The sequence below is a fragment of the Hippocampus bargibanti genome, linkage group LG03 (genome assembly GCF_051943395.1).
Source record: "Hippocampus bargibanti isolate YZ-2025 linkage group LG03, ASM5194339v1, whole genome shotgun sequence".
Taxonomy (NCBI): domain Eukaryota; kingdom Metazoa; phylum Chordata; class Actinopteri; order Syngnathiformes; family Syngnathidae; genus Hippocampus; species Hippocampus bargibanti.
In genome coordinates this window covers 19,497,630-19,514,727 of record NC_142736.1, presented here as the reverse complement: position 1 = coordinate 19,514,727, position 17,098 = coordinate 19,497,630, and the positions used below count along the sequence as shown (strand labels likewise).

At 41.2% G+C, this 17,098-nt stretch overlaps 1 protein-coding gene across 11 annotated transcripts in view; it reads left to right on the top strand.

The window, feature by feature from the left end:
- Positions 1–17,098, top strand: part of scube2 (signal peptide, CUB domain, EGF-like 2) — a 40,453-nt gene that overhangs the window by 14,732 nt on the left and 8,623 nt on the right. For 6 of the 11 annotated variants that reach the window (XM_088992431.1, XM_088992430.1, XM_088992427.1 and 3 more), the window contains 10 exons: positions 1,335–1,451; positions 2,265–2,387; positions 5,120–5,236; positions 5,692–5,814; positions 6,091–6,207; positions 8,733–8,822; positions 8,930–9,052; positions 10,180–10,347; positions 10,675–10,881; positions 15,703–15,873. In XM_088992431.1, the coding sequence (XP_088848557.1) occupies positions 1,335–1,451; positions 2,265–2,387; positions 5,120–5,236; positions 5,692–5,814; positions 6,091–6,207; positions 8,733–8,822; positions 8,930–9,052; positions 10,180–10,347; positions 10,675–10,881; positions 15,703–15,873 (1,356 nt within the window). The remainder of the gene's footprint in view (positions 1–1,334; positions 1,452–2,264; positions 2,388–5,119; positions 5,237–5,691; positions 5,815–6,090; positions 6,208–8,732; positions 8,823–8,929; positions 9,053–10,179; positions 10,348–10,674; positions 10,882–15,702; positions 15,874–17,098) is intronic. The other 5 variants (XM_088992436.1, XM_088992435.1, XM_088992428.1 and 2 more) reach the window with 3 other exon arrangements.

Below are 17,098 nucleotides of genomic sequence, written 5' to 3'. Positions count from 1 at the left end.
CTTTAAGGCACTCAGCTCTATTTTATACTGATGAGAATGAGGTTGCACTCCCAATTTTTTAAATACAAATAAATGAGACCGGAAAAAATTGTAATTGTAATTTGTATATATTAGTCTGCCAATTTTCCTGTCTCGTAACATGATTGGACCCCGCTGGAAGGCAAGCACAAATAAGCCTCTTGGACGCCACTCATAGCACTAAAATTGCCAAGAGTCGTTTTTCCTTACTGGTAATATGTAGTTGGGCAGATAGCATGCCAGAGTTGCCCAATTATTGCACATAACAGTCATACAGTCGTGGTGAGCAGAAGTGGAAGGAAAGTATTGCTATTAATGGTTGCCATGATGTTGTTTAAGCATGTGTGTGATATTCTACTAGTACTTTCAGTTATGAATGGCTTCTAGTGCGCCATTGGATTGGATTAGCCTTTATTAGTCCTGCCACCGAGACATTTGCATTTTATCGCAGCAGAGTGATGAAAGTAAGAGGAAAGGAAAGGAAGAATAAAAAAATCACAATACAGTACCTGCTGTAAAGGCAGCCACTCTCGCGGCGCCACCTTTAGGTAAAATAATAATAATAATAATAATAATAATAATAATAATAATAATAATAATAATAAATAGTAATGTGACACGACACAAAAGACACAGAGTCATTCAATCGTAAGCACTTTCTGCACCCTGTGTGTTGTATGAAGTAGTTCTAGATGAAAGAGGAGAGGATCAACGTGTCCTTTTCGCCAGTGGACCAGAGAAATCATGGTGAAATGCGCACATCTGCTACAAGCTAAATGTTGAAAGCAAACACCAAGCTGTATCATCCATTGACGAAAATAGATTGTGTCACATCTCCTGCCCCATGTAAATCCGCTTCAATTCCAAGTTGCCTTGGTAAATTTTCAAATAGTAGTTTAGGGATGGTCTTACAAGTGATGAAAAAAGGGTACATGGGCTTGAAATTCAAGCTCAAGGAATAAGGTCTAAAAAGCATCCCAAACAATGCCGCTTCCTCACCATGTTTATTAGTAAAAAAAGAGAACATAACTCCAAATGAAAGAAAGTCATCTCTAACGTCAATTTGCCATCTCAAAAATGTAATTTTAGAAAAAGAGTGGGAATGTATGAATGTAACGTCACATCACAGTATCCAATAGTGATTGTCATAATACTATATGCAGTGCAACAAAACACACGGCCGTTGAGAAATCCAAATAGAAAAACTTTCCACGGTTGCTTGGATACACCCATTTTTTCCATCAATGAAAGATGCCGTGACTATTGTGGGATTTCGTCTTTGCCACACATTTGCATATTGTGTGTCATCCTTGTAGAGACCTGCGCAGTCAACAATGGCGGGTGCGACTGCACTTGTAAAGACACATCAACGGGAGTGCGCTGCAGCTGCCCCGTTGGCTTCACGCTGCAGCCGGATGCCAAAACGTGCAAAGGTCAGTCTGTCGCTCAGATCAGCCACACCGATGCCACTCTGTCGTCTTGTGGAGGACGCGTGATGTTATGACAAACCATTTATTTAATATTAATGATGTACAGTTTATATCATGTACTTGTACATACAACTCTTTGTCTTCTCAAATAGGACAATTCAGGGTCTTCCACAACTGAATGACATTTCTGCAAACAAGTGACAGAACTTTATCAAACTCATAAATGTCAATAAATAAAATTAAATAAATCGAAATCAAATCTCTTTACTGTATTGTACTATTGTGCTGAGTTGTCAGACTTGTGAGGACAAAAAAAATGAGTGCCCCAAAGAATAAGGGCACTAGTAGAACAACTATGTTCTTAGTAATGCTTTTTTTTCCTCCACCAATATCACAATTAAAGGAAACCTTTGATACTGTATACTAACAGGACATACAATATTTGTGAGTCAAAACTAGTAATTGGTATTTTGGGTCTACTGGGACAGTTCAAGAGGCTATTCGTGCGGGGTACACGTCTATGAGTCTGATTAAGTCATGCAGCACAACACAGTACTTTACTAATAAAGTTAATAAATTACATCCAAGTAGGCCAAAAAAGTATCTGAGGAAAAAGAGCATGTAGGTACAATCTGCAGACCAATGTTGTGGGATCAATTCGCAAAAGCTTTACATTTCCATTTCAAAGTCTGAATCAGCTTTATTGTCAAATATGCTAATAAGCATGACATACAGCACAGATTAAATTACTGTCCTCTCGGACCCAGCGTGTAAGGCACTTATAATGACTTTAACAAATATAACATTTGTCAACAGACATTGATGAGTGTGAGCTTCAAAACGGCGGCTGCGATCACTTCTGCAGGAACACCATCGGCAGCTTTGAGTGCAACTGCAGAAAAGGCTTCAAGTTGCTGACGGATGAACGCTCATGTCAAGGTATGAACTAGTGTGAAAAAAAAAACGATTTTCTCTACAAAGATTTTCGATTGGGTTCAGGTCTGGAGCCATGCTAGAACCTTGATAAGCTTCTTACGGGGCCACTCCTTGGTTTTCCTGGCTGTGTGCTTCGGATTGTTGTCGTGTTGGAAGACCCAGCCACGATCCATCTTCAATGCTCTGACTGAGGGAAAGAGGTTGTTCCCTAAAATCTCACAATACATGGCCCCAGTCATCCTCTCTTTAATGCGGTGCACTTGTCCTGTCCCATGTGCAGATAAACATCCCCAAAGAATGATGCTCCAGCTCCATGCTTCACAGTAGGGATGGTGTTCTTCGGATTGTGCTCTTCATTCTTCTTCCTCCAAACACGCTTAGTGGAATGATGACCGAAAAGTTCGATTTTGGTCTCATCTGATCACAAAACTTTCTCTGTATCATCCAAACGGTCATATGCAAACTTAAAGGACAACCGACGTCACTTTTTTGTTTTTTAACTGATACCAGAAAAACGTTTTATAGCATCTAAAATACCGAAAACACGCAGTATGATATTTTTAGTCAAATGAAAAACACAAATCAATAAAAATGACTTAAAGTGTCCAAAATGTGTAAAAAATTGAGCTGCGAATTGGGCATTTTCACAAAGTCCCTCCCCCAGTTCGTGACGTCACGCCAAGACGTCTTGCATTGCTAGTGAATCAAAACAATGGCTTCAGATTCGGAGAATATGTTTTCTTGTTACACATCCAGTTATGAATATGATTCAAATAGTTTTGAAGAGGAAAGCAGACATGTTTACAATCGATTAAAGATTGTATTTTTGCCATTTTGAGGCAACATTGGGGAAAAATCTCTCACCCAAAAAAAGAGGCACAAAATGGCGCCCTCCTGTGGCCACCTCCATTTCCACAGGCTGATAAATTCCTTATATGGCGCTTGGACGCCCTCTTCTGGCCTCCTGGAGGCTTTTGGGTGCAACACGAGGTCCCCGGACCAAACAGGTACAGCAAAATACATTGACGTGATGGAAGGACCGCTACAATGCATCTTTTTTACGGTGAAGGGCGGTCCTTTAGTTACGTCACGTACGGACTCGTCACCAACTCAAAAACAAGACTTCCTGAATATTAGGCGCGAGTCTTAAAACGTAAAATATAGCTATATGCGGTGGAATCTTGTAAAATACGCTCAGTAGAAGTCATTTGAAGCCATTTTAAAAATTATGGACACAACTTGTCCGGAGACGTCGGTTGTCCTTTAAGACGGGGCCTTGACATGTGCTGGTTTAAGCAGGGGAACCTGTTGTGCCATGCATGATTTCAAATCATGACGTCTTAGTGTACCACCTACAGTAACCTTGCTCCCAGCTCTTTTCAGGTTATTGACCAACTCCTGTCCTGTAGTTCCGGGATGAATCCTTACCTTTCTTAGAATCATTGAACACCACGAGGTGTTCCACCCCGATTGAGATTGGCCGTCATGTTTTGCTTCTTCCATTTTCTAATGATTGCTCCAACAGTGGACCTTCTTTCAAACTGCTTGGCAATTCCTCCGTAGCCCTTTCCAACCTTGTGGAGGTGTACACTTTTGTGTACTGGTGTCTTTGGGCAGCTCTTTGGTCATTGCAATGTTACAAGTTAAAGTCTAAATGATTGTGTGGGGTGGATTCAGGATGATCCATGGATTGCAGGTGGACTTCTAATGGGCAAACTAACAGGTCTTTCAGGGTCAGAATTCTAGATTATACACAGGTGTTCAAATACTTATTTGCAGCCCCCAAACTTTGGAACTCATTTCCTCCCAACATTCGTAACATCGATTCTCTTCCCACCTTCACGTCCCATCTCAAAACCCACCAATTTAAAATAGCATTTTCTGTGAAGCTCTCTCGTTTCTATTTGTAATTGTATTTTATTTATTGCATTGTATTTGTGATTATATTTTATTTATTATAGTACCTATGCTTGTCTGTGACTGTAAAGTGTCCTTGAGAGCTTTGAAAGGCGCTTAAAATGTAATGTATTATTATTATTATTATTATTATTATTATTATTATTATTATTATTATTAAAAAAAATCATGCATTGTGATTTCTGGATTTTTCTTTTTAGTCTATCTCACTCACAGTGGACATGCACCTACGATGAAAATTTCAGACCCCTCCATGATTTCTAAGTGAGAGAAATAGCAAAATAGCAGGGTGTTCAAATACTTATTTTCTTCACTGTATATCCTAGCCTGTAAATACTATCTGCATTTTAGTGAAGCCAATTAGAGATATAAACAAAGAGAACAAAAGAAAGCATTGCGCAACCAATCGGAGTACTGAAAGTTGCCAACGTGACTCTGAGCCTTGTGGAAGGCACAAGGCGGCGAATCGAAATTCTGAAGGGTTAAATAAAAAGAAACATCTATTTCAGCAACGCAATGAACTGCAGATAATTCACTGTTGGGAATGAGTTATTGTGATTTAAGTTTTATACTGTATGTAGGTCAGTGCTACCGCGTGTGCTTGAGACTCGGTAAAAATTTTAACTTTGTAACACATCAGAGACTGATAGTAGTTACATAGCTAAAATATTACTTTCTTCTCCCTTGTAATTATTGCCACAGTCAAAGCCGTTTGAACATTCATTCAAATCCACCTGTTTGTCTGGGTGGATGGGAAATCCCTCCTCATGAATAGTTTTCTGCTTTTATGTCACATGTTCTTTTTTTTCTGATTACAGATATAGACGAGTGCTTCTTTGAGCGGACGTGTGATCACACGTGCGTCAACTCCCCCGGTAGCTTTCAGTGTCTGTGCAACAAAGGCTACACCATGTACGGACTGGCCCACTGTGGAGGTGAGATCAGGCTAGGTAGAGCTTGAGACATGTGAACGCGCAGAGAAACACTTGACTCACAATTTTTGGGAGATTGAAGTGTACCATCTCCTTTATGTGTGATCTTTGTTTAACAGGGTATCTGTATATGTATCCATTTTTTTCTTACAGCGGTAAAGGATTGGTCCATACTGTTTTGAGAAACATGCTTTTTGGGAAGTAGTTGGGGGCGATTTTCAATTGCACTGTTGCGCTTCACTAGACCCGTAGCACCAATTGTTGTTTCAAACATTAAGAAATGGTACAACTGCACATTCTCATGAGATTTCTCCAATACGTTACATAAATAGTAATATTTGCTTTTGATCAACATGGATAGTTGTTCATTTAACATTATCCTGCACCATGTGCAAAAGGTTATCAGAACCGTGAAAAATAGCTCTCAATATAATCTTACTTCCTCTCTCTTTTCTTAGACATTAATGAATGCAGCCTCAACAATGGTGGTTGTGAGCAAGGTTGTGAGAACACCCTGGGTGGGTTTGAATGCTCCTGCAGACCTGGCTACAAGCTGCACTGGAACAAAAAGGACTGTATTGGTAAGTCAAAGCCTCGTCTGCGTGAAAAAGATGCCATTTTGAATAAGCATCAATGACATTTTTGGAAGACGGAGGGAGTGTGGGTCAAAAACAGGAGATACTTTGAATTCTGTTCTCTTTTCGCTTGTATTCTCACACGCTCACTTTCTCGTGTACGCTTGGACAATCATGAGAGGCATGCTGTCCTCGCCATCCAAATATTGGGTTCCTCTTCTTCATGTTCCTTTCCAATGCATTCCTATTTTACCTTGGAGTTTTATTGTGGTTTCTATCTAGAGGCAGAGGGTTTACCACCTGCAAAGGCCACCTCAAAGCCGACATTGAACTGTAGCAAGCAGGAGGGAGGCGATCGCTGTTTCCTGACATGCCAGTCTCAAGTTCATATCAGCAGTGGTGAGTTGGGTTAAGCGCAAACTGTGTGTGTGAGCGTGTGTATAAATATATGTGTGTGTATATGTAAAACGTGTTCGCTTGATGATGTCATTTCTACACATACTCATGCACGCACACACACACACACACACACACACACACACACACACACACACACACGCACACAATAGAATATTATGTGGAATATTTATTCTACATTGTAACGAAATGTTTTTTTCTGGCTTGCAATCATAGGGGTAGAATTTAGTAATCATAATAATCATAATTTCTTTGTTCTTTTGACTTCAAGACGGTGTCGCGTGAGTTGCTGCCTTTCCAGCAGCTCCTGTATTTTGTTTTTCTACTTTCATTCCTTTCATAACTTTGCTTCTGTGAAATGTAAATTTCTCCACTGCGAGACTAATAAAGGCAAATCCAATTCAATCCAATAAAATACTATTTGGCGCAGATTCTTCATGGTTATGGGTGCTGCTAAATACCACGGTGGAGTTCTGCTTTTCATACCAGCAGAAGTACTATTTGGCTACCATATATGTATCTATTTTGTTTTTTGTTTTGTTTTTGTTTTTAGAATACACTCAGTGGGTTCACCTTTCTGCATACTGTATCTTTCTGTCAATGGCCAAATGTGTGTCAATTGGATGGTGGCTTGTATGCTGAGAGACACAACTTTATATCAAAATTACTGCAATTTAAAATATGCACATTGAATCTTTTTTAACTAATTTTCATTTGATAAATAACTGACAAAATGAGAGCCAAAAGTGAATTTTGTAAGATCTAATAGTTTCAGGATTAACTTTAGAGTAGAGCATTTTATGTTAGGGGTACTATTATACAAATTGTGCCTGTTTTATCTGTGATATTGGATTGGATTGGATTGGATTTGCCTTTATTAGTCTCACAGTGGAGAAATTTACATTTCACAGCGGCAAAATTATGCATGGTTAATTTGCTAATTTATGCAGAGCAGGGATGAACATTTCCTACAATTCTGCAATGATCACTAACCTCTGACCAAGTTCTTGAAACAAAAACATTTCTGCTTCTAACGGCAGTGCCGCCCTTGGTGGCTTTTCGTTTCCAGCCCACACAACACTTCTTGCATCTGCTTCATATTGTGCGCTGTTCAAAAGGATTTGTCATCAATTCATTCATAACCGCGGTCTTTAATAATCCTGCAGTTGTTTGATCTGACACAGATAAAAAAAAATCCACATCCTCCACGTATGTCTGATTCATTGAAATTCACTCTCAGGCAAAGATGGACTCTAGAAAGACATCCAATTGCACTATGTGGACAAAAGAATCGGGCCACTTGGCATGGACAGGAAGTGAAAAGCTCCACCTGCAACTACAATGGCTTCCGTACACCTGGGAAGAGTTTCCATAAAATGTCATGTGATCCTGCTTTTGAGGATCAAGAGCATCCTAGTACACGGACCTTCTATTCTTGTGTTAATAGAGTCCAGGAGCAGAGCACATCGTGGCCCAGTTGTATTACTTACTAGTGGAACACAGTCGTTGACTAGAAAGGATTAATTGTATAACTAGTTAATCTTCAGTAACGCTCGTCGTGGACAAAATGTAACAAGGAAGACACAGTTGTTCTACAAGTCCGCTGAGGACAAATAGTGTATCTTCACATGCACTTGAAGTGAGTAACTCATTCACTGCCAGACGATGTGATAAAGTATGCCAGGGTTTTTGTCATTTTCAATCAAATTGCACGAGCCACAGAATATGGAGTTTTAGGACTACATAAACATTCAAGAAACCTTTGACTCACTTCTTTCATCAGAAAAATAAGTTTATGCCGATCTTATTTGCCTCTTGAGTTATCTGCAATGGAAGTGGGGGTGGCTGTATAAAAGGACAATACTGCCTCCTTGTGGGAGGGAAAAAATGCCAGAGGTCTGTCCGGGGCTTGATTTGCACCCCCTCCCTGCAAGATGATGGGATAAATGATGATACGCAAAGTTATCAAATAAACTACAAACATCTATATATAGACTAAACTAGCATACGAATGAGTTGAAATGAAGTAACATGTTTACGGATGCGTATATGATGTTTATGGATGTGTATATAAAAACGTTCTATCACAAGGAAAAACAAAACCCGAACAAATTCGTGAATGGCGCTCCACGTCAACCTTTTCAATTCCTGAATGAATTCGACATTGAATTCATACTTGCATTGCAACGTACAAGTGGGACATTGAAGAAATGCCTCATGGCAAGGCGTTGGTACATGCAGACGCTTTAAGAAACACCATTAGTCCCGTACATGTCATTAAACCTTATTATGACGACACGCTCCCGCCGTCAAGAATGTGAAGGAGACCGAAATGGTTCTGTGTTGTTATAAAACATGATTTAAACATTAACCCGCTGTGGAATCTGTTGTGCAAATAGTCGTCAACATCCTTTCGCAGACAGACGCATCGTGTTCTTACATGCTGCACGCTTGCCTTTGTGGCCCTAAGTTTTGTATGTGCCACGGCCCCCTGTGTGTGTTTTCAGGGACGGAGGATTCCTACACCGTGACCTGTGGAATGCCACTGCCCTGCTTGGCTGACGCACAAAAGAACAACAGTGGCTTGCAATGTTTCGGCAAGTACAAAACACTGCGATTCGTGGCAAGATTGTCGTTACTGAGGCTTTGGGTGTTTTTTCTGAGTGTTTATGTATATCAAAAGGATTTTTTTTTTACCATCTAGCTCCAGAATTGACCGGTGTGCCTCGCATTAAGACCACAGCCACATTCAAGTCGGGCACAACCAAGTGCAACTTAAAAAGAAGCCAGGAGCGACTCAGAGAGAGCTTGAACTCAGCACGTTCAGGTACACACGTTTTGACAATACAACACAAGTGCACTCAACTTTGGCAGGGAAGCACATTTGATAACCTAATGGCCTGTTCCTCCAAAGGCAGGGGTGGTGGGGCAACAACACGTGAACAAAAAGAGAAGGAAATATAATTACAACATAGCGTAAACAACCATATAATGACGGCCTTTTCACATTTGGCCACCAAAGTGAGTCCAAGGAAAAGTGTAGCAAATAAATCAATCTTATTTCATTTTTCACCACTTCAGCTGGGATAGGCTCCAGCACACCCGTGAGTGACCTTGTATCATGGTTGATTAAAATAATGCATCGATGAAAATCTACAATAAGAGCTCCTTTCACATCGCCATAAGGCACAAAAGAGTTCCAAAGTGTTATTCCTTCTTGTTCGAGATCTGCTTGTTAAGTGGAGTTGTTATTCAGTAAGAAACAGCAGCATGATTGAAGTCTCCATGATGCACCGAGGGTGTTCATAACTCGTGATGGCTGCAGGCCCAAGTCTGAATGTAAACAAAAACTGCGGTTTTCCAATAGTCATTAATTTGTCTATTGTTGAACAACACACGTATCGGCTGAATAGTTGAACACCCCCCCCCCCCCCCGGTCTTTTAGGCCTCTCTCTCGCTTCATTTAATTTCTTGGAGTGGTCAAGATGCATTTTTCACAGCGAAGGGTGATTCTGCGTTAAAGGAAAGAGCCCATTTAAAACAACAATAGTCTGGATAAAGCTTTGTATAACTAACAAAAGAACTTTTGTGAGCTCCTCGAAGAGAAGATCAAGCATACACTACGGCTGCTTCAGAACAAAGCTAAAACGCAGACGCATATGTGAAAGAAATTTGTGGGCCAAGTGATGTGGTTTGGCTTGTCTTGCCAGTCTTGGCGCACCCTCTCGTCTGCCAATGACAAGCGAGGGTCGAATTAGCGCAAGACTCTTTTACGGGCTGCTCTGATCCCGGGCCTGAAATCAAATGTGGTCTGAATGTTTTGCTACATGTAAAGGGCTTCTGTGTGCCACGAAATCTATCACACAACATCCCATTTTATTTTAATTTGGACCTCTTGGCGACGGCACTTGATAGTTGTCTGACTGTTGATGAGGCTCTCCCCACTGTCTACAGACAGCAGGTTTCTCTTCACCGAGAATGTGCAGTTCAGCTACGTGAGCTTGCGCTGCACGTCGTCGGCGCACCGAGGGCGCAGCCGCCATGGCAGGAAAGCGGCCGAAGAAGACGGCTCGTCCATCACGGCCGAGTTTGAGCTGGATGTGAACCTAGAGGAGGTAACAGGTTGGTCTCTGCCTGCCTGCCTGCCTGCCTGCAGTCTTTGCTTCTTCATCTCTTCCTGCTGCTTCTGTCTGTGAAAGTATCTCCTGTTTTGAGTGTGCTGCAATAGTGGTGGACTCTACTTTGGGGCTCAAGGATCTTGTGTTTAGAGTTTAATGACATGGCTTATTCCTGGGAGAAAGTGTGTCTTTTATCTTGAGGGTTTTTGTCTCCATGCATGCCCACATTTGCATGCTGGCCTCCAAGGAAGGCATCAATTGACACCGAACATAAAGATGACATCGTTCCTCCCCTTCCGGAGACAGTTGTGGTATCTAGCTCTTCTCTCAGCAGAGGGCTGTGACCTGAACTGCATGAGACGACGCTCCGAGAAAAGACTGAGGAAGACCATCCGTACTCTGAGGAAGTCCATCAACCGGGAACAGTTCCACCTCCACTTTGCTGGCTCGGACTACGAGCTGGCCAAGAATCTGGCGCAGCCGGCGGAAGCAGCCGGACATTGCTTGGCGGGACAGGTGCTGGTGGGCAGGAGGTGTGGTGAGTTCGCTTTTTACTCTATTTTGTACCGAATGTTGGAAAATAAAAACTCTAAACTTAACTTTGACTGCGAGACATGCAAAAATGTGACCACTCCAGTGCCAGGGTTTTTGTCATTTTCACTCAAATTCCAGTACCCAGAGAATATTGGGTTTGAGGACTACATAAACATTCAATGCAGCGTAAGAAACATTTGGCTCTCTTCTTTCATCAGAAAAAAAGAGTTAATTCCTAAGTTATATGTGCCTGCAGTTATCTGTGCTTGAAATGGGAGCGGCTGTACAAAAGGCAAATGCTGCCCCCTCTTGGAAGGGAAAAAAAACATTGCCAGATGTCTGACCAGCGCTTTATCGACACCCCCCGCAAGAGAAAACGAAACCCGAAAAATTTAGGGAATGCCGCTCCACGTCATATTTTCAATTTGGGAATGGCAGTGAATTCAGAGATGTATTTCGAAAATCGTGATGCATTTTTTTAATGTAATTGCTCAACATAATGTCTGTGGAGTACTGTAATACTTATAGTAATATGATGCCAAGCTTTTTTTCACCATTACATGTTTCCCAATTATTTTTGGTGGTGGTTAAAAAAACACAGGATGAGAGCCCCCCTTCCCCACTTTACATGAACTTGAACACCTTGGTTTGCATAAGCGGTTCTCCGGAAGTGTTGTGCCGTGGAGCTAGCTAGCCAACACCCTGAAAATGCATCTTCCCTTCAGATAGTCCGCTGGCATGTCTGCTGTAGTGTGCCTTGTTGTCAGTGAGTGTGTGAGGGGTAAGAGCTTGGTGAGGGGAAATTAAAAATAAAAGTCTGAATGACAGCCAGCATGTGGACTGGGGCTTCGGGTTTGCTCACATGGGTGTTTTAAAGCTCCACGTTGTTGACTGGGAGTGTGCGCAGCGAAAGGTGGAGGTTCAAACTTGCATTAACTCTAATTTGACACCTAAGGTGTCAACCGCTTAGCTGTCTTAAGAGTACCTCGTCGTCACTGTAAACTACCTTTTTTGCTGCTTTATTGTTAAAACAGTGCTGCCAAATTCCTTTTTAGGCTCGATTCTCAACACATTTAAGGTATTAACTGATGCACATCAAAAACACTGTAAGACGCCTTTCCTGCTACAAATCCTCCTAACATGAGGCATCTGACTGTTATTGTTAAAGGTGTTGATGTATTTTCACAAGACCCTAATTTGTGATGCTGATATACTGTATAATGAAGTGAGTAAGGCAGATCTTAAGTGCTGTGTTTTCAGATCCACATTAAATAGTTCATTGGCCATGGTAGGGGTGGACATGTTATTTAGGAGAAAAGAGGTGGCGGCGGAGGTGGAGTGGGGGTGAGTGAAAGGCATTCTTAACCTCTAGCTCTTTAAAGGAGCTATATTTTCCCTTCCTCCCCATCCTCCTCCTCCTTCTACCCCATTCCCGCTTTGGCTTAGCTCTGCAGTTTGGTGCCATTCAATGAAAAGCCCACTCAGAGCTTCGAGGCGCTCTACCACAAGGCAGCCTCCAGTTCATTCTGAAAAGTGCGCTTTCACTTTCTACCGCCTTCTGCAACGTGCTTGGCTTCATTCGCCTCCACGGGCCGTCGCTAACCTTTCAGCTGGTTGAGTTGCGATCACTCCGGCGTCACTGAAAGGTTAAGAGTAAACGAGTCGATATAAAAAGTGACCAAATGAACTGTTGTTTTTGTTCCTTGTTTGTTTTAAGTTGTTTAGGAAGTCCTGTTGATTGAAGCTGGCAGCTTGAGTGTGTTTTGTCCCCCCCAACCCACTGCGCTCTCCTCTTGCATCCAAAGTGCCCCCCAGCTGGGGCCACTTTGCATGACCCCCAGCCACTAAACTGCTAAAGAGAATTGACTTCAGCCACACCATGGGAATCAATTAGCATCAGCTGTTTGGGCCCCGGCATGATGGGCGTGAGCAGCGATTGGGCCAAGCAGAATGGGGGGATTGAGAAAGCTGATCTCTTTTATTGGGTTCAGCTCCTTACCACTGTGATACCCGAGTGTTTTCCTATGTCATCAAGTGGGCAAAGACTGAGGGTTTGAATAGAGGTGAAAGGTCTTTCAAACCTCTTTGGGGCCATCAATTGGAGGACTATGGATGCGCTCTTTGCATTTGAAAAGCTTCAAGGTTTTTTTCATTCCTTCACTCTCACTCTGTCTCTTCTCTCACCGTTTCCCTCTGTCAAATAAAAGCTGTTTGCACAATACGATGATGGCTCCTCATGCTCTTTCACGGTAAACCATGGGCCTTCCAAAAATCGTTCTACTCTGGAGGGAATTATATTTTCTTTACTTTCAGTAGGCAAAATGTAACAATTTTCTTAACCGCACATAATTAATTTGCTTTTGTGAGCACTGAAATTTCGGATTCTTAATTTATTCTCTCAAGTCGAGTTCTTAAGAATAGGTTCCTGAAATTAATTACAGGCATCAGTCTGAATGGGAGGAACCCAAGCAAAGAGTCCCTTTAATTAGGCGTTTAAGAGATAAGAGGAAAATGCACTCTTTGATTTGCGTCTCTCTTTGGGGCCTTACGGCGACATTAAAAGTCAATTGGCGAGCCGCAGCAGCCGTGCTCTGTCAAGTCGTCGGAGGCAGCTGTGGACAGGCCGGGTGCTCTTTTGTCTCTCTGCTTTTCACATGAAAGCATTTGGCATCGGGTTTGCTACAGCTCTTAATGACCCGGCTTCGCACTTTTGTATCATTTGTGCCCTTGACCGTAGTTTATGGGATGTGTTGAAGTTTCTGACATAATATGAGGGAGCGGATGCGTGCCTTCACGTGTTGTGTGTCCGTATCGGCCCTCCCAGGAGTAGCTTAGTGAGTGTGTGGAAAAAAAAGATTGATCAGAAGCAATAAAGCGGATCAAAAATTGAATAATGGATGACGAGAAGCAGCTTTTATTTCTATTTTTTTATTGAGTTGAATCATCCATATGTAATATGACTTTTACAAGTGTACATATTTTTTTGTTCTATCAGATAGTCTGACTCAGTTTTACACATTTCTTTAGTATAACCGGAATTTGGTAATAATTTATATGAACAAATACCAGTGGCTGGCCGTGCAGATCAACCCTGGCCCTTCAGTAGTGCTATGTCTGAATCAATCCACAGCTGTGAGTCTGGTGTAATATTACTACACGTCCACTAGAATGTGCGTTTGGCCAGGAAATAACTTGTGACTTAAAGAAACATACGAAATAATGTCATTAAACTGTTAAAATCTTTACTATGAATGTGTGGATTCATGATAACATCATAAAATTGCAATATTATTTGCTGTTTTTGCTCACTTTGGAGCTGTCCAACCTTTCTTAATGATGCCCATCTATTCTTGAAAAATCCGTATTGAAAATGGCTTTAACAGAATATCTGCAACCAAATCCATTTCTTCTCTGTTAGCCATTGTGGGTTGACAAAACCGATATTAAATCGATAAAACAATGTATTTGCGTATGCAGCTTGCTACAGACACAGTGTGCTAGCTCTGGACAGTATGCTCTTATCACTAGCAGCTAGTGATAATCTATGATTGTCTAATGACTAACCAATCATGTGACTAGCCAATCATAGTTTGCGAAACCTCTGACGTTTCCAGCTCCTTCCCGCAGGCCGTGGGTTGCCAACTCGAACTCTGATTGGTTAGAGCAACAGTTTGATCGACACGTTTGATTGGGTGCGTGCCCAGGTAGATTTCTGACCCTGGTGACAAATGATGGCTGAAATGTTGGTTAAATGCTTGAGTATGAAACACATCTGGAAGCAGCACAACAAGGGAAAAACAATGAAATGAAACTGAAAGACAATTTGGGATTATTTAATAAAAAATCATGGACAAAATATAATTCACATTAGTCTGTGATTCAGATATTTTTACACCAGCAGAGAAAGCCTTGCAGGCCCTGACGGCCCACCACTGACAAATACATTGTTATCCAAAAGTATTGTTGCACCAGTCATTGTAAAATTACTGTCACAATATTACCCCCTAAAAAGTCCCTATTCTTATTTTTTTTTTAAAGCGTTGCCACTCTGCATGTGTTGATTCTCAGTTATTGACGTAATGGATGTCAAAGATATACTATAGTTGCTGTATGAAACGATTTTCCAGAATGTTATCTGTTTTCTAAGATGAGATAGTTGGAGAGTAGAACTGAAATTCTGTTTTTAGCAAATATTTATAGACTGTAATGGGTTCCTTGGAAGATCACTTCACCAATGTTGTGCAAAAGTAAAGCATTCTTGTTGCTGGGGAAAATAAAGAGGTGGTTAGTGCTTTCAAATAAACAGCACTTATCATACCAATGTGAAAATCTGCTGAGAATGTGTGTGTGATTTGGATTTGTGATATAGCGAGCTTCGTCACCTGTGCGTCAGATCCTTTTTTAAGGCAGCTGCTATGCTGATGATGTTCTTGTTAAACACTTGAAGTGCAGCGTTGATGGTGTAAATCTGCTGTGTTGGCAGGGGCGTTTGATTTGTTGTCTGGCTTCCCCTCTCATGGCTTTTGCGGCGGGGCTGTGCTACTGACACGCCACATACTGATCTGTCTTTTAAATGGGTGTTAATTACGACTGCAGATGACATTTAGCTTTGGACTTCTAATGCTTTGCTTTTGTTTTAAAAGGATACGAAGCACCAGGATGCCACATTACACAACTATTTTTGTTCAGAGGATGTTTATTTTTTTTTGTTCCATACATGAGAAAACATTCACCGTGTTGAATACAAACAAGTGTGACAATTTTTTTAAACAATTTTCTTCACTTACATGTTAAATACCAACCTCACTCCCCACCTGTCCAACAGTGAGCTGCAGTGTTGGCACATACTACGATGGCGACCAGGGGAGGTGTGTGACGTGTCCAGCAGGTACCTATCAGGATGAGGAAGGCCAGATGTCCTGTGTGGTCTGTCCCACGCCTGAAGGAAGGGATGTCGCCAAAGTGGCCGGAGCTCGAAACGTCTCCGAGTGCGGAGGTAAAAATCTAACACCGAAGAAGACAGTGGTTCTCAGCTTTTAAGCACCTAAAAAAAAAAAATCCACCTTCATAGCCGACGTTCGAATACCGTAGCGAGTAGATGTATGTGTTCAAAAATGTGCCTCAGGTTTTACACCTAAAAACTATATGTAATATTATTGTAAGCTAATGTGACATTATGCACGGTTTCAACATTAATACACTACACAAGCTGCAAAAAGAAAAAAAAAAAAAACGCTGCTCTTAAATCATCATTCAATTAATTTCTGTCGCACTTCAAGGTGAAAGAAAATATCTTTCAAATTTCCACAAACTGTCCGTTCATAAAGATTCAATGCATATGTATTGAACTTAAAGGACAACCAACACCATTTTTTTGTTTCCTAACTGACATCAGAAGCATCTAAAATACCCAAGACATGCAGGCTGATACTTTTAGTCAAATGCAAAACACCAATGAAAATGAAATGAAAGTGTTCCGAAACAACTTCAAAATGACCTCGGAAATGGCGAGTTTCAGAATGTCCCGCCCCCTTGCTCGTGACGTCACACCAGGACGTCTTGCCTTGCTCTATCAAAATCAAATCAATGGCTTCAGATTTGGAGAAGATGCATTCTTGTTACTCATCCAGTTTTGAATATGATTCAAATAGTTCTGAAGAGGAACGTCACGTCACGTCAGGAATCGTCACCAACTCGAAAACAAGACTTCCTGAATATTCCGTGCGAGTCAAATATAAATATAAATATAAATATAAATATAAATATAAATATAAATATAAATATAAATATAGCTATATGCGGTGGAATCTTTGTAAAATACGCTCAGTCGAAGACATTTGAAGTGATTTTACAAATTATGGACACAACTTTTTTGTTTCCTAACTGACATCAGAAAAACATTTTATAGCATCTAAAATAGCCAAAACATGCAGGCAAATGCAAAACAACAATAAAAATGACTTACAGTGTCCCAAAACCGCCACAAATGAGCTCTAAACTGGGGAGATGCAGAAAGTCCCGCCCCCTTGTTCGTGACGTCACGTTAGGATTAGCCCACTCACAAACTGCCTTGCTCCAGAATCAAAACAATGGCTTCAGAGAGTTCAGATTCGGAGAGGATGCTTTCTTGTTACTCATCAGTTATGAATATGATTCAAATACTTCAGAAGAGGACAGCATAAATGTTTGCAATCGATTAAAGAAGTCCTTCCGTATCAATT